Genomic DNA, 18,563 nt, shown 5'->3' with positions numbered 1-18,563 from the left:
GTTATTCATGTTCTTTAATGAAAAGGAACTCGACATGAAATAACTAATAATACAAAAACAACAAACGGAACGTGGAAACCTATACAGCCTATCTGGTGACAACAAACACAGAGACAGGAACAATCACCCACGAAATACTCAAAGAATATGGCTGCCTAAATATGGTTCCCAATCAGAGACAACGATAAACACCTGCCTCTGATTGAGAACCACTCCAGACAGCCATAGACTTTGCTAGATAACCCCACTAAGCCACACACCCAACACCCCACAAAACCCCAAGACAAAACACACCACAATAAACCCATGTCACACCCTGGCCTGACCAAATAAATGAAGACAAACACAATATATTACGACCAGGGCGTGACAGTAAGATGCAGTATTACAGTATTTGAGGCAGTATTACAATAAGATGCTGTATTACAGTGTAATGATGCAGTATATGAGGCAGTATAACAGTAAGATGCAGTATTACAGTATAATGATGCAGTATTAGAGTATAATGATGCAGTATTAGAGTATGATTCAGTATTACAGTATAATGCAGTATTACAGTGTGTGCAGTATTAAAGTATGATGAAGTATTACTGTGTGATGCAGTATATGAGGCAGTATTACAGTAAGATGCAGTATTACAGTATAATGATGCAGTATTACAGTGTGATGCAGTATATGAGGCAGTATTACAGAATGATGCAGTATATGAGGCAGTATTACAGTATGCCACAGTATATGATGCAGTATTACAGTATGATGCAGTATATGAGGCAGTATTACAGTAAGATGCAGTATTACAATATAATGATGCAGTATTACAGTAAGATGCAGTATTACAGTATGATGCAGCATTACAGTACGATGCAGTATATGATGCAGTATTATAGTGCGATGCAGTATGTGAGGCAGTATTACAGTGCGATGCAGTATATGAGGCAGTATTACAGTAAGGTGCAGTATTACAGTATAACGATGCACAACTCACAGTGTGATGCAGTATGAGACTGTAGATATGTGGAATTATTTCTCTATCTACCAAAAGATGCAGATACTGTAGATCCCAGATGGGTAGGTCCACTGTGAGTTTAGATCTCTCCTTTAGAATGATGGAAACTGTAATATATCAGGCTGGTAATTGGGATGTCTGACAAGCACCCTTTGATGTTGAGATGGATGAACATACATGGGAAACTGAGCGCATTGAGTGCATTCCCAGACATGGTCTGTTTCAAAGCCAAATTCCTCTGGTTTACAGATAATAGGGAAAGGCAATTGTTAGTGCACCTACTATATTTATGGTGGAAGGGAAGGCATAGAAATACACGTAATTGATGCAGAAATACACGTTTGATGTCATTAAAATAGCATGTGCTGTATAGGCATACTAGAATTCTCTCAGGCAAGGCTGTCAGAGCTGTAGCTGGAATGGTTATTCCAAACTAAAACTGCTCACAATGTCACTAATGAGTAACATGATATCCCTTCATCCTGATTGAGTAGTTCATTAAATGTTTTTAAACCACCTGTTTGCAGCTGAAGTTTCTCTCGCCAAACCCATTCAAGGTATTCAAGGTATTCAAGGTAACATCAGTACTGTTGCAGCTAAAACACAGCTATCACTTTTTCATTTTAGCCCGGGAACAGGGAACATTGGCAATGTACAGCTTATTCAAGTGATCTTGTTTCTTCAGTTTCAGTTTAATTTCCCGTTTCTTGTCAGTGACTGACTACGTGTGTTAAAAAAGCATCTGCTGCGTATGATGATGATGATGATGATGATAATGATTGCAAAAACTTGAAACAGTTTTGAGCAGCGGGTGCTACACATTAGCAGTGGATGGCTTCCCTCGTTAGGATGTAAAACACCTGTACCCTTGCAGTACAGCTCTATACACAGTAAAGGCAATCCATTACTGCCGACTGCCTGCATCTACTACACATGTGTGATATTACTTTGACGCTGGGAAAGGGTTGGGGAAACCCTGTGCCAGATGACTCAAATGTAAATGTGAAAATGTAAATGCAGTCGGTTTCACTCGTAAACGTCAGTCATTCTGAAGCGCCGTGACAACACTGCAATGGGGGAAGTGCTACGTGCAGAGATGGGGGGGGGGGGGGATACGTGAAAATGTGTCTTGTTACAATAACAAGATACTCTAAAGACCAATGTATCAAGCTAAAATGCAAGATACTTATGCAAGTGCACACCTTCACGACGACAACATTTTCAGTAACGGTAACAAAAAACCTTGACTGTGATATGTGGTTGTTTATCTACCGTAGTTGAATGCACTGACTATAAGTACCTCTGGATAAATGACCAAATGTAAATCACCCCTTTCACCTCGCACTGCTATCAGAAGTCTGATGGCACTATGGTGTGATGAGTGTCTGCTAAATTACCCAAATGTAAATGTACAAATGAACAATTGCAGAGCACACCGTGTCACACCCTGATCTGTTTCACCTGTCTTTGTGATTGTCTCCACCCCCCTGCAGGTGTCACCCATCTTCCCTATTACCCTCAGTGTATTTATACCTGTGTTCTCTGTTTGTCTGTTGCCAGTTCGTTTTCTTTGTCAAGTCAACCAGCGTTTTTGTGTCTCAGCTCCTGCTTTTCCCAGTCTCTCTTTTTCTCGCCCTCCTGGTTTTGACCCTTGCCTGTCCTGAGTTGGAGCCGCCTGCCTGACCACTCTGACTGCTCCTGAGCCTGCCTGCCGACCTGTACCTTTGCCCCACCTCTGGATATTTGACCTCTGCCTACCCTGACCCTGAGTCTGCCTGCCATCCGGTGCCATTGCCCCACCTCTGGTTTACTGACCCCTGCCTTGACCTGTCTATTGCCTGCCCCTGTTGGATTATTAAACCATTGTTAATTCGACGTTGTCTGCATCTGGGTCTTACCTTCACACCTGATACACTGGGTGTTATTATTGGCCTCGTTTCTGGGCGGAGTTCATTAGAATAATACCCAATGTGCTTTGCAAGTATTAATTTTCAATTGTACATTTTAGTCTTTTAGCAAACACTCTTATCAGTGCCATCAGTCTTATGATACCACTGCAGGGTGGAAGGGGACAGACATTTTGAAACGCTATAAGAAATTATATTAAAAAGTATTTTGTATTTTGAAAATACAAATTACACGTCTAAGTATTCTTTTAACCAAATACATTGGATTGTAGTTCAGGCCAGTGTAACACAAATGTCAAAATACTTAAAAGTATTTCAAATGTAATTCAATACGTATTTCAAATACAAGTCGCAGAAATCTCTGGCTACATGTTATTACAGCTGCAGGTGCACTGACAAATCCAGTACATTGAGTTTTCTGCTTAGAATCGGCATAATCTGCATAATACTCATCAAGTGTGTTTATGTGTGTGACGCTTAAAGGCCATGTATTCAAATGAATCTTGTCAAATGCCTCTCGCTCATAATTTTGCCCCCAGGGAGGTGTTGCAACGATTATAAAATCACTCAAGAAAAACTTGCTCTGTCAGAAAGACGATGAAAGGTTCACTGGCCCCTATGGCTTCTCCCTGGTTTGTTTGTCGAAGCAGGACACACACACACACAGGCACGCTCACACACTTGCATGCACTCACAACCATCCACCTACTCATCCACTCGCACACACACACACACACACACACACACACACACACACACACACACACACACACACACACACACACACACACACACACACACACACACACACACACACACACACACACGCACACACACACACATACGAATGCACACAGGCGTCAGGCTCGCAAGCACAAACACACACACACCTCAAACTGATCAGACAATAGTGGTAATAGAACGACCATAATAACTATGTTTCAATTCAAACCCTCTGGAAAATGAGGGTCTTCTTCTTTCTCCCTGGTTCTTTGTGGAAAACTAGATCCATTTTAGCCCCTCTAATGTCAACAAAACGATGGTTGTTGCTGCGTACGGCTATATTTCCGGTCCCTTTTTGTACATTTGAACACTAGTAGGACCAATCTACCTTTTATCAGGGCTCTAAAGCAATACTAGTTGTGCCCCCCCAACCCATGGATTTAAAATGCCCCCTTTAGGCAGGTCATCCTCAAGCCGGTCCTGATGTCAAGGCTCAGGAGAGGAAGAAGAGGACAGAAACGAACCATGACTGATATTGCTCTGCAAATGGAAATGTGCTCTTTCTGAGTGAGTGGGCTTCCAGCGGCTCAGGAAATGACTTTCTTTTGTCTGGAACAACTTAGTGATCCCCCAGTCTTCCACTGTAAACACATGGTTCCATGCAATAGAGGACAGTTGTATAACATCGGGAACCGGGTTCTCGGAGAACATTGAAACAGAACAGGCCCCTAAGCTGCTTCGGACAGACAGACAGAGGTAGTAGGTCATCTCGTTCAGTTAGGAGTTCGTCCCAGAGACCAACCCTCCCCCGGGACTGTGAACTTAAACCTCTTTTTCTCTCGTCCAATTTGATTTACCAGTGACCGTGTGCTCTGGGCTGACGTTCTACAGAGACGGTTCTGTGTTTTGTCAAATATGGAGAGGAAGCATGGAAAGTAGCCATTACAGCCCAGACCCATGCTTCTTCGCTACTCTGCCTGCCTGCACATATTTCAGCACACAAACTGGCCTGCTTAGAGAGAGGTATTCTAATCTAAGCTATTCTATGGGGTATTTCGAAGCAGACACTTCTCACATTGTTCATCTTGTGTTAGTAGTTTATGTCAGAGGGGTAGACCTGAAATGTACTGTACCTGCGATATCTGAAGGGCCATGAAATTGCACAGGACAAAACATCACACTTAGCTTACATTGAGTACATGATAAGTACTCCTAATATGCGAAGGATAAGAATAACGGTATGAGTGCTCTACGGCACACATTAAAGCCGTTCTCCAGACAACACAGTTAGTCTGATCATCTCTGTGTTCTTTTCCTAACATCTGTCTGTACCAATAATGACAAAGCACCAGGAACAGCAGAATAATCACCCATAATAACATCTTTATAGTGCAGTGAGTGAACACTGAGTTACATTGAGTCTCCATTTAGAACAAGAGAATATAGGCCTTCTACCCCATGGTCTTTTCCCATTATGAGCCACAGCCATAAAGTAGCGTCCCTCCATGTTTCAGAATAACTCGTGTTTACTTAATGGCTCCACTGGAAAAGCCTGCAGGGCAAAGTCCACCGGAGAGGAGCTAAGAATGGGTTGAGTTGAGGTAGAGAGATCCCACAGGCTCTGTGTGTGTCTCTGTGTGTGGTTGTGTGTGTGTGCACTCGAGTGAGTGTGTGTGAGAGAGGGGGGGGGGAGTAGTGGATAGTGTGTATATAAACTGTGTATGTATTAGATTGTGCTGGTGCAAGCTACTACCCACTGTGGTTAAGAAGTAGGATTGTTTCCCTATGATAGCCGTGTGTGTGTGGTGCACTGCACTCAGCATTGCTTCCATGATAGGAATGTACAGTATATGGAAAGGTTTACTGCAGCGGGGTTATCTCTCAGAGTACAACTGAAGGCCACGTTTACAATAGGGAGCTGGCTGTTTAAGCTGGAGCCGGGAATTATATGGTGGAGAGGGGAGTGTTGTTTGACTGGTGAGTGAAGGCCGAGTCATCACACCCAACCTCTCTCTGTCTGCTGAGTGACTACACCTGGACAGTGTTCCTGTGAAGGACATACACGCACTTGAGAGCGTGTACACACACATAAGCACGCACACACACACGCACACAACCAATACACTTCCAGGATGACTCCTATGCTTTCAAGGTCCCCAGACTGGTGTCATAGACATCATAAACGTAAATCCAAGACACTCAAATTAGTATGAAATGTTACATGAGACAAAAGGAGAGTGGTTGGGCATATAACGCGAACGTCTGGCAACCCAAACACATCCTAACTTTAAACCCTAACTTTAACCCCTAACACATATTCTCCCGGCTTTGGGGACCAACCCAAAGCATTTTCTTGCACTTCTATACATGTTTCCATGTCTAATGTGTATTCATGTGATATTTGAGTGACTCAAACATTATTACAAACTGATGATTCACTACCCAATTCTGAAATTGCACCTTGTGCATTCTACTCTCACATCTTTCAAGAGTAAGTTGAAAGTCGGACTGAGTTCCTTCAAAGCCCCACAGTTTGGGAACCACTGCCCTAGCCTAGCTAACGTTAGCGTTAGCCACCTAGCCACCCCTAGCTAACATTAGCCACAACAAATTGGAATTCGTAACATATCATACATTTTGCAAATTAGAAACATATTGTACATTTTGCCAATTCGCAACATGTTTTACGTTTTGCAAATTTGTTACATTGTATGAATTGCAATTTGTAACGTATCATACGAATTGTCATTTGTAATGGATGATGGACATCCACAAATGAATACATACCATACGAAATGTAACGTATTATACTAAATGCTCTGGGACCACTTTGCAGCAGAATGACAGACAGTGAGATTTAGAGAGAGACCTGACAAGTCTAGACCAGCTCGGTTTTGAAACACACACTGTTGGAACATCTGGAAGAGAGCCTGGGGTGGCCCTGTGTGTGTGTGTGTGTGTGTGTGTGTGTGTGTGTGTGTGTGTGTGTGTGTGTGCGGTTGTGTATGCGCGTGTGCGTATGTGTGTATATGCATGCGTGCGTGTGTGTGTATGTACGTGTCTGTCCTGGGCATATGTGTTAATTTTGGGGAAGGGTCCCACTATCAGATCCCCCTATCAGATAGACTGGATGCCTAATGTTCTGGGCTGTCCAGATTCTCTAGTAGGAGGGCCAGGGAGCTCCCATATGCCTGGGGAGCGGGTCCTGTGCTCCCAGGGGTAAAAGAGATGCCATCTGCTGGGTAAGGTAACACCACAGTATCAGCATGGTCCCACTGGCTGGACACCAGAGAGACACAGGATCTAAAGGGCCTGTGACAATGAATAGTATATAGTGGAGGCCATTACTATTTGCCAATTCAGTGTGGGCCTCGGAAATGGGCTGGGGAGTTCAAATGGAGCATGTTCGGTGATTGATTGTATTGAGATTGCACACTCGGTGGTTCGTATTCATAAAGCGTCTTAGAGTAGGAGTGCTGATCTAGGAACAATTTGGCTTTTTAGGTAATAATGCATTGTATTATATGGATGGGAGGGGGCCTGATCTTAGATCAGCATTCCCAATCTGGGATATTTTTTTATTAATAAGGGCTAGCAGCTTAAAATACAGATTTTTGTTGTTGTTGAGGAGAACCAGTGGGTCATCCCTCCTTGCAAAAGGTTTCCTTGTAGTTGCTAACGATTGTTTTGCCCTTGTATCAGCATTCACCAACACCCACTCAAATATATGAGGCAAGTAAGGTCATTTGAGTGTAAGGAAGGAGCCATAGCTCATGCTGTATGTTAAGTAGTTCCATGTATTCATGAGAATATGCACATGGTGAAAATGTCGATCTATTTGGTTGACAGTTCGGCTTAAAATATGTTCAGCTGACTTATCGAGGGCACATTTGAACCATCTTCCATGAATTAACTTAGTTCACTGATGTGAAAATCTCTGCCATCCTGAATATGTACACATATTATTGTAAATTATGCCCTTTGATGTAAACCCATATCTACTTTTCTGTCAAATAAACATACAAACAAATCACAAGAAAACATCGCTTTTCCATTTTGGAATTTAGAATCCGTTATTGGAGGGAGGGGGGGCATGTTGCTGAGGCGATGTTGCTGCGCAAAGGCAATGAGACTCTTGCAGAAGTCTACCCACAGGCGCTCACAATGTAGGAAGCGCTCGCTTGAAAACAGATTACCACCACACACACTGCTTGCCAGTGACTGATATTATTTGCTTCCATCTTCGGAGTGTTGATGGTAATCTGATTAATTTGAGGAATTTTGGCTCTGAGCATGGAGAGCTGCTATCTCCCCGAATACGAAAGGATGGAAGCGTGGCTTGACGACCACTTGGAGTTCGCTCACTCCTACTTTGTCAGGAAGGCTACAAGGTAAGCGCGGGGTGAGATTTAAGTCGTAACTGATTAATTGCATTTCCGAAACAGGGATAGCTCCTTTTCTGATACATCCTCGCTGTCTATTACATTTGAATCAATCTGAGCGATAATTAATGTGTTCCTGAGTTGAAACAACCTGAGGTGTTTCAACGTAAAACGACATGCTACTAACGTTACTGACTTGTATTATTGGCCCGGACCATCGGCACTACAGTCAGTAACCATTCACCAAAATAGCAAGAGAATTGAGAGCATAAGTGTAATCATTAACCTTTATTCGGGCGATTCCATTCCACGCTGTTCCAAAAAGCGCAGTGAATTAAAAGTTAAACAGGTTTTGTTGTGTTACCACAACTTCTGGAATAGATACTATTGACATTATTAGTTGTTTTGGTTTTATTCTAATATAAAGGTGTTATGGCATGTTTTGACATATCGCAGTGGCTCGTGTGCAGTTTGTGTTACTGTTTAGATAAGACATTAAAGGCTGGATACATTTGCCTAGATTGCAATCAGAACCTAAAAGGACAATTATTTCATGTTTAGACATACAATCAGTAAACAGTCATTATTTACAGTATTTTATATCACAGCAGCACACTATAAATTCCTGGGTGAGGTGCCAGTTGTTGCAAGCAAGCAGGGCATATTCTGTCCATATAGTGATGCTGGCACCTTGGCATCACAACTATCAGTCCTAGTTTCGTTTCGAGTTTCAAGTTTTATTGTCACTTGCACAAGTACAGTGAAATGCCTTCCTTGAAACCTCCAAACCCGACGATGCAGTGATCAATATCAATGTGGCACAACAACAAAAATAACACAAGGAAGAACAAAAACACAATAAATAAACATACGAAATAAGAAGAACACGAGAAAGTACAAAGCTTTATACGGTGTCAGTTCCAATACCGTACAATGTGCGGGGATACTGGAGTGGAAGAGGTAGATATGTTTAGAGGTAAGGTGACTAGGCATCAGGATATATGACAAACAGAGTATCAGCAGCATAAATGACGATTGTATGTGAGTGTGTGTAGAGTCAGTATACACGTTTGTGCAGGTTATGTGTGTGTGTTGGAGTGTCAGTGTGCGTGAGTGTGTAGAGTCCTGTGAGTGTGCATAGAGACAGAGCAACAACAACAAAAAGGAGTACAAGGGTCAACTCAGATAGTTTGTGTAGCCATTCTTTTAGCTATTTAGAAGTCTTATGGTTTGGGGGATAGAAGCTGTTCAGGAGCCTATTGGCACCTGTACCACCTGCCGTACGGAAAGCAGAGAGAACAGTCTATGGTTTGCGTGGCTGGAGTCTTCAATGATTTTCCGGGTCTCCTTTTCACACCGCCTGATAAAACGGTGCTGGAAGGCAGGCAGGGAGATCGGCCCCAGTGATGTACTGGGCTGTCCGTACCACCTTCTGTAGAGCCATCCGATCGAGGGCGGTGCCGTTGCCATACCAAGTAGTGATGCAACCGGTCAAGATGCTCTCAATGGTGCAGCTGTAGAACTTTCTGAGGATTTGAGTGCCCGTGCCAAACTTTTTCAACCTCCTCAGGGGGAAGAGGCGCTGTCGTGTCTTCACAACCACGCGCGTATGAGTGGACCATTTTAAGTACTTGATTTGAACACCAAGGAACTTGAAGCTCTCGAACCACTCCACTGCAGCCCCGTTGATGTGGATAGGGGCATGCTCGCCCCTTGTTTCCTGTAGTCCACGATCAGGTCCTTGGTCTTACTGAAGTTGAGGCAGAAGTTGTTGTCTCGGCACCACACTGCCAGGTCACTGACCTCATCGCTGTAGGCTGTCTCATCGTCATCGGTGACCAGGCCTACCACCGGCCTGTCTTGATGATGGTGTTGGAGTCGTGCGTGGCCACGCAGTCGTGGGTGAACAGGGAGTACAGGAGGGGACTAAGCACACACCCCTGTGAGGCCGCCGTGTCGATGCTCAGCGTGGCGGAGGTGATATTGCCTACCATCACCACAATGGGTTGAGACTTCCACTGCACTTGTGTCAGCACATCATTTGTTGTCGATGAAGAGGCAAATCCCTCCCCCTCTCGATTTCCCTGACTCTACTGTCCTGTCCACTCGGTGACTGCAGAATCCATCGAGTTGGTTAGCCCCGAGGGCTATCTTGTCCGAAAGCCATGTTTCAGAAAAGCAGAGTTATGAGAGTCCCGTTTGTAGCAAATCCACGATCAGAGGTCATCCGTCTTATTATTATTATTATTAGTGATTGGCCAATAGAATGGAGGGAAGAGGTGGCAGGTTTTCCCTACGGCTTAATCTCGCCAAGATTCCCCCTCTCCTGCCTCTTGGAAACCCTGAAATGTGGGTCGGAATTACATAAAGCGCCCAAGGCAGATGAGTCAAAGTTAAAATCGTAATTGGGGTAAGTAACTGCTGATCTGATGTTCAAAAGTTGTTGTTGGCTATAAGACATGATAGTGGATGCCTTCTGTGCAAACAAAGTGAAGACTTCATTGGGGCTACTTATTTGCATTTGTCTAATCAGAATAAGTGTTTGTCTATCCAGAATAAGTGTTTGTCTATCCAGAATAAGTGTTTGCCTATCCAGAATAAGTGTTTGTCTATCCAGAATAAGTGTTTGCCTGTCCAGGTTTGCATAACTTACATTTCAGTCAAATAATCTTATCTCATTTGATACCATCCCGTTTTCCACAGGCCCATGGAAAGGTCAGACATATTTCTCTTAGAGATGTTAACAGGAGATATGCATTTTCTTGTGTGTATCCACAGTAACCGCGTTATGTGAAACATGATTTGATTGACACGTCGAAATATATCCGTTTGCACATATCATCAGATCGGATGTTTAGGTCTGAAACTCATTTCTCTAAGAGCTCCTAAGGACACATTAGGGCTGCTCTATGGGGGATTCTCACTAGGGGGTCTCACACACACACACACACACACACACACACACACACATACAATCACACACACACACAGACGTACACACAGGTTGCTGTCTCTTATGCTTGGCGAGATAACATTCCGCTTCCATCGGCTTGCGATTTCATAGTGCGGTTAGGGCTCAGTTTTATGTGTCTGGCAGGCAGCCTAATCTCCAGGCACATTTCATGGCAAATCCGTTTTTACAGACGCCGGGGGTTTCGGAAGGTTTCAGTAGGGCTGTTCAGCCAAAGTAAGTCTTTGACAAAATAAAAAAGGTTGGGATTTGAACCTAGGACCTTGTGGTTAACAGTGTTTTTTTAATGCTGGCACTGTGCATATCAGTCATGCTTTACAAATGTGCACTGCCGACCAGAATTAGTCTGTGAGTTACTGTGTGAGGGGGAACGTGTGTGCGTGGTGCGTGCATACGCGTGTGCCGCTGGAATTGCGGTAGAAAGTTGTTCAAATGTCTAACATTGTTGATGAATGTATTGTACGTCTGGTAAGGCATATCTCATGATGTGTTGTAATGCATGTCCTGTATGTCCTGTCTATTGTCTATTAGGAGATGGAGAAATCTGGTAGAACCTCTTCGCACTACCTCCACATGTAAAGCTTGTCAAATACACAAATTCCTCAGATTGTTTATATTTTCCTCTAATATCCTATAATGTCATATTGACCTGTTGTATGATATTGGTTATTGTTTTTATAATGTCGTATAATGTCCCGTGTGTTGTGTGTTGATACAGGGAGATGGTGAATGCCTGGTTTGCTGAGCGAGTCCACTCCATCCAGCCCTCCTCATCATCCTCCTCCTCGTCATCCTCCAAAGAAACCCTTACACCTCAGAGACCCACCCAGCCCTCAGACAGTCCCTGCCTAGCCTTCTCCCTGCCCCCTTCCCTGGGCCTGAACGACGGGCGCTCTCCCTCCCCGTCCCCAGCCCCGCTCCTAGCACCCCCACCCGCAAGATCTCTGCATCTGAGTTTGACAGACCACTGAGGCCCATCGTGGTCAAGGACGCGGAAGGCTCACTAACCTTCCTCTGCGACGCCGAACCCGACCGAGGCGACATCCGGACGCCCATGCCCTTCAGAACCCAGCAGGGAGGGGTCGGGCTTGGCATCCCCGCGGGGATGATGGACGAAGTGAGCAGTGCCCGGGGGTTGGACCGCTGTGCCAGGCTGTTGGAGTTGGTGAAGGATGTGTCGAGTCATTTGGACGTGACGGCTCTGTGCCACAAGATCTTTCTGCACATCAACGAGCTGATTGCTGCCGACCGCTACTCCCTCTTCCTGGTAGGTAGGGGCATGATGGGAAAGAAGGATTGGGCACGGTTAGCTTATGAGAGAAAGAAGGATTGGGCACGGGTTAGTCTATGAGAGAAAGAAGGATTGGGTACGGGTTAGCCTATGAGAGAAAGAAGGATTGGGCATGGGTTAGCCTATGTCATGAAACAAATTTAGTATGAGATGATGAAGGATTAGTTTTTCAATTATATGGTGCTGAATTAAACTGTTGGAATAGTTGGCTCCCAAGTGTACTTCCTGCTCTCTCTTATTATGAAAAATTATTATTATTAGAATGACATTTTTCATATTATAGATTCCCCCCCCCCCCCACACCAGATACAAAACATACACATTCGAACAACAACTTACAAATGCACACAAACCACGACTACACCTGCTCTGCCCAGACCCGCATGCTCACACCTCCATCCCTAGTGCCTGCATTATTGTTTGGCACATTGTGTCAAATTGTAAAAAGAAATCAATCTCGGTCGCCGGTGTTATTTCAATAATACATCATTCGATTTTTCCATTGTGTTAATGATGGCCGATTGATTGATTTCCACGTTTTTAGTACATGTTTTTTTCAAGATGAGAAGAGACCCATTTGGCTGGATGATTATCTCACAACAATCCGATATGCCATTGTCTTGAACTATGCAGACAGACGGATTAAAAGTAAGTCTACATTGTAAAACCTTTGACAGCCAACTTTCTAGCTCTGCCCATGGGCTGAGACTTCACAGCAGTCCCAGAAAGCATGGATTATTGAGTCCTTGTTAGTTTCACACTTAAGACATGACTCTGTCGTTGTGCTGTAGAATTTGTGAATTTTGTCTCTTGTATGATACATTCTATACATTCGTTTATGCTGGATTAAGCATACATTCTAGTTAGCTGTAATTTCATTAGCTATGCTCCAACAATCCCTCCATCTTGTGCCAACTTCAGTTATTTTTAGGTCTTGGTTCCAATAGTTTATATTTTTTTTCTAAAAGAGTTGGAGATGCTCTCTTTAAAGTTCTGTATATCTTCCCTCTCATATAAACATCCTTTTCTGACTCAAATAAGATTCCCTCAAGGTTGCTCTGGTTTCTAATCAAATTTCATGATATGTAACTTTTAAGTAGCATATACTTGAAAATATTTACATCGGTCAGTCCAAAATGGCTTTTTAATTATATTTCTGGAAATAAATGTACATATGTACAAAAGTATGTGGACACCACTTCAAATGAGTGGATATGGCTATTTTAACCATACCCATTGCTGACATGTGTATAAAATCGAACACACAGCCATGCAATCTCCATAGACAAACATAACGACTGCGAGCCAGGCGTAATGGCCCAACATTAGTGCCTGACCTCAGTAAATCAAATCAAAGTTTATTTGTCACGTGTCCCGAATACACCTTACAGTGAAATGCTTACTTATAGGCTCTAACCAATAGTGGAAAAAAGGTGTTAGGTGAACAATAGGTAAGTAAAGAAATAAAACAACAGTAAAAAGACAGGCTATATACAGTAGTGAGGCTATAAAAGTAGCGAGGCTACATACAGACACCGGTTAGTCAGGCTGATTGAGTTTGTATGTACATGTAGATATAGTTAAAGTGACTCTGCATATATGATGAAGAGAGAGTAGCAGTAGCGTAAAAGAGGGGTTGGCGGGTGGTGGGACACAATGCAAATAGTCCGGGTAGCCATTTGATGACCTGTTCAGGACGCTTATGGCTTCGGGGTAAAAACTGTTGAGAAGCCTTTTTGTCCTAGACTTGGCACTCCGGTACCACTTGTCATGCGATAGTAGAGAGAACAGTCTATGACTGGGATGGCTGGGGTCTTTGACAATTTTTAGGGCCTTCCTCTGACACCGCCTGGTGTAGAGGTCCTGGATGGCAGGCAGCTTAGCCCCAGTGATGGACCATTCTAGTTTGTTGTTGATCTGGACACCAAGGAACTTGAAGCTCTCAACCTGCTCTACTACAGCCCCGTCGATGAGAATGGGGGCGTGCTTGGTCCTCCTTTTCCTGTAGTCCACAATCATCTCCTTAGTCTTGGCTACGTTGAGGGATAGGTTGTTATTATGGCACCACACGGCCAGGTCTCTGACCTCCTCCCTATAGGCTGTCTCGTTGTTGTCTGTTCTCAGGCCTACCACTGTTGTGTCGTCTGCAAACTTAATGATGGTGTTGGAGTTGTGCCTGGTCATGCAGTCGTGGGTGAACAGGGAGTACAGGAGGGGACTGAGCACGCACCCCTGTGGAGCTCCAGTGTTGAGGATCAGCATGGCAGATGTGTTGCTACCTACCCTCAACACCTGGGGGTGGCTAGTCAGGAAGTCCAGGATCCAGTTGCAGAGGGAGGTGTTTAGTCCCAGGATCCTTAGCGTAGTGATGAGCTTTGAGGGTATTATGGTGTGGAACGCTGAGCTATCGTCAATAAATAGCATTCTCAAATAAGTGTTCCTTTTGTCCAAGTGGGAAAGGGCAGTGTGGAGTGCAATAGAAATTGCATCATCTGTGGATCTGTTTGGGCGGTATGAAAATTGGAGTGGGTCTAGGGTTTCTGGGATAATGGTGTTGATGTGAGCCATTACCAACCTTTCAAAGCACTTCATGGCTACAGACGTGAGTGCTACGGGTCTGTAGTCATTTAGGCAGGTTGCCTTTGTGTCCTTGGGCACAGGCACTATGGTGGTCTGCTTGAAACATGTTGGTATTACAGACTCAATCAGGGAAATGTTGAAAATGTCAGTGAAGACACCTGCCAGTTGGTCGAGCACATGCCTGGAACACACGTCCTGGTAATCCGTCTGGCCCCGCAGCCTTGTGTATGTTGACCTGTTTAAAGGGCTTTCTCACGTCGGCTACGGAGAGCATGATCACACAGTCGTCCGGAACAGCTGATGCTCTCATGCATGCCTCAGTGTTGCTTGCCTCGAAGCAAGCATAGAAGTGATTTAGATCGTCTGGTAGGCTTGTGTCACTGGGCAGCTCTTGGCTGTTCTTCCCTTTGTAGTCTGTAATAGTTTGCAAGCCCTGCCACATAAGATGAGTGTCGGAGCCGGTGTAGTATAATTCAATCTTAGCCCTGTGTTGACGCTTTGCCTTTTTGATGGTTCGTCGCAGGGCATAGCAGGATTTCTTGTAAGCTTCCGGGTTAGAGTCCCGCACCTTGAAAGTGTCAGCTCAACTTCTGGTTGGGGTATGTACGTACAGTCACTGTGGGGACGACGTCCTCGATGCACTTATTGATAAAGCCAGTGACTGATGGCCCAACATCCGTGCCCGACCTCACTAATGCTCTTGTGGCTGAATGGAAGCAAGTCCCCGCAGCAAGGTTCCCACATCTAGTGGAAATCCTTCCCAGAATAGTGGAGGCTATTATAGCAGGGGGGCCAACTTCATATGCCCATGAATTTAGAATGAGATATCAACAAGCAGGTGTCCACATACTTTGGTCATGTAGTGTGTTTCCTGTTACCACGTCATTTACGGTTTCTATGCCTTTAGTTTTCCTTGTGAATGATTGAGAATTCTGAAACGCTATCCAAGGATTGTTCCATAGGGTTGTGTTTTTAGGGAGTGATACTGGTTCTTGTAGAATATGTTTCATTTTCTTCCATATTGTTATAGTTTTATTAACTATGAAGTTGTTAATGTTCTTAGCTTTATCCTTTGAACATAGACATGTAAAAAGATTCTGGGGATGAGCATGTGCATCTTCAATATGTACCCATTGTTCGTCTAACTATGTTGCAAGTAAAAGCCTTGGGTAGCGTGTTGCAGTTTAGGCTCCTCAGGGGAGGAAGGGGAGGACCATCCTCCTCAGTGAATTTCATAAAAATCTAAATTGTAAAACATTTAAAATTATAATTTTTATATAAAACAATACTAAATATAATCACGTGACCAAATAATTGATTAAAACACTATTTTGCAAAGAAGGTCTACAGTAGCCTGTAGGGCAGCACCATGGTGTAGCAGGAGGACAGCTAGTTTCCATCCTCCTCTGGGTTCATTGACTTCAATACAAAACCCTAGGAGGCTCATGGTTCTCACCCCCTTCCATAGACACACAGTAATTATGACAACATCGGGAGGACGTCCTCCAGCCTATCAGAGCTCTTGCAGCATGAACTGACATGCTGTCCACCCAATCAAAGGATCAAGAGAGAGAATTACAATAGTTGAACAGTTTTGAATAAGTTAATTTCTTCCAAAATGAAGGAGAAGTAAGAGAAGCAGTTTCACTTACTTAGCTAGCAAATTCACCTAGGTAGTTTAGCCTACTGAAACACCCTGCTAAAACAGAGGGATGCTATGTTAGCTAGCTGGATATGACTTTCCAACAAGGTAAGCTTTTGGTATTACTAATTTATTGCCACCGGGGGCCACGCCGGTGTAACTGCTTACTGACTATACACTGTAACAATACTACATGATTGTAGCAGGTTTACTAACGCGTTCGTTTTATTAGCTATGCTGACTATGACGTTACTTTAGCTAATATGGTGACAACGATGTAGGCTGTGTGTAGCGGTTTGGCATGAAAAGGTTTTTTCACCTGGTCACATACAGCTGATGTGTTGTACATTGAAGTCCACAAGCGAAGGGAAGAGGTGAGATGAGGAGAGTTGCGAGAACGGATACAACGTGGCTGCTATGAAAGGGAACAGTGTTTACGCGTGATCAGGGGTGTATTCATTCCGCCAAATCTGTTGAAAAACGTTTCTTAAACGGAACAAAACGGGGAATTAACATACCTGAATTTGTCCAATAGAAGCTCTCGTTTGCAACTGTTGTACTAATGATTACACCCTATGTCAGCTAGATGCAGGCATAGGGTGTAAAAGGCAGTATTAAATGTCACTGTCTGTCCATGTGTCACTGTCTGTCACCTCATATTTTCCTCTCGACCTGTGTGCACCTAAGTTGTAAACTTTCATTCATACGCTAGGTTTAAGCAACCTCATGATGGGTATAGGGAACATTTTGTAGCCTAAACCTATCGCTGTTACATTGAACTGGGTGAATAGAATATGAATGACAGCCATCCAATATGCTGTAATAGAAATAAAACTCACCCTCCCTCATCTTTAACGGCACTTACCGCCACTGGCGTGTTGATACAATTCCAAGTCTGGAAGGTTAAAACCACACTCAGACCTTTTTATTCTATGAATTTTATTTGCTCATATCTTTGAATTCCTGTCTAATCCTTATCTAATTATACAACCGTATCAGGTAGAAATGATAACATTTCCATGCAAATTAACAGTAAAGTATCATATCAAATCATGGCGTAGTGTAAACTGTGGAGCATTTTGCACAGTTTCTTCCTGTAGAATCTCAATAGGTATGACCTCACTTCTGTTCCTCGTTTTGTGAATCCCAGGTGGGCGAGGACAGCTCCAACAGGAAGTTCCTGGTGAGCAGGCTGTTTGATGTGGCCGAGGGCTCCACACTGGAGGAGGTGTCCAATAGCTGCATCCGCCTGGAGTGGAACAAGGGAATTGTGGGTCACGTGGCGGCCACGGGCCAGCCCCTCAACATCAAGAATGCTTACGAGGTGAGACTTAAAAAATAATAATATAATAATAATATTTAACTAGGCAAGTCAGTTAAGAACAAATTCTTATTTTACAATGACGGCCAAACCCTCCCCTAACCCGGACTACTCTGGGCCAATTGAGCTCTGTCCTATGGGTCTCCCGATCACGGCCAGTTGTGATACAGCCCGGGATTGAACCAGGGTCTGTAGTGACGCCTCAAGCACTGATATGCAGGAGACGGAGCCTTTCTTTCCTCGTTTTTTGGTAGTCTCATTCTCCTTTTTATTTTCCTTCTTGGGTAATGCTTTAATTTACTATACGATTTCAGCTGGTACTTACTAAAACATTATGCGTTTAAAAGCAGTAATTTATGGAGCCTGTTTCAATGAATCGTCAAGAAACCCAAAGGTAGTTATCACAGTAGGTAATTGAATGATTATTACAACATATTCCCGTGTACATTCTAAGTACTACCTAAATAAAGGGTAATGCTCTTTTGACCTCCTTTTTTTGCAGCATCCCTTGTTTCTCTGCTTCGTGTCAAGTAATATGGACACCCGGTGGGATTATGATGATGAATATAATGAGGATGTTGGGTGTGTGTGTTTTGAATCAGGCCACTGTTAGTGTCGGGGAGTATGTGTCTTTGCTGTCGGAGTGCAGGACCTGAGAATGACTGGCCAAGCATAAACCACAGAGCGGGAGGGAGGGAGGGAGAGAGGGAAGGGGGAGAGGGAGGGGAGAGGGAAGGGGG

At 43.8% G+C, this 18,563-nt stretch overlaps 1 protein-coding gene across 1 annotated transcript in view; it reads left to right on the top strand.

Moving 5' to 3' along the window:
* Positions 1-7,781: 7,781 nt before the first annotated feature.
* Positions 7,782-18,563, top strand: part of LOC135510731 (cGMP-specific 3',5'-cyclic phosphodiesterase-like) — a 164,711-nt gene continuing 153,929 nt past the window's right edge. Inside the window, 4 exon segments of the mRNA XM_064931896.1 lie at positions 7,782-8,027; positions 11,708-11,898; positions 11,901-12,256; positions 17,653-17,826. Of these exon segments, the coding sequence (XP_064787968.1) occupies positions 7,930-8,027; positions 11,708-11,898; positions 11,901-12,256; positions 17,653-17,826 (819 nt within the window). The 5' untranslated portion in view covers positions 7,782-7,929.

This window comes from Oncorhynchus masou, chromosome 23 (assembly GCF_036934945.1).
Source record: "Oncorhynchus masou masou isolate Uvic2021 chromosome 23, UVic_Omas_1.1, whole genome shotgun sequence".
Classification (NCBI taxonomy): Eukaryota; Metazoa; Chordata; class Actinopteri; order Salmoniformes; family Salmonidae; genus Oncorhynchus; species Oncorhynchus masou.
The sequence above is the reverse complement of the archived record's forward strand: the minus strand, read 5'-3'. Positions and strand labels throughout refer to the sequence as shown.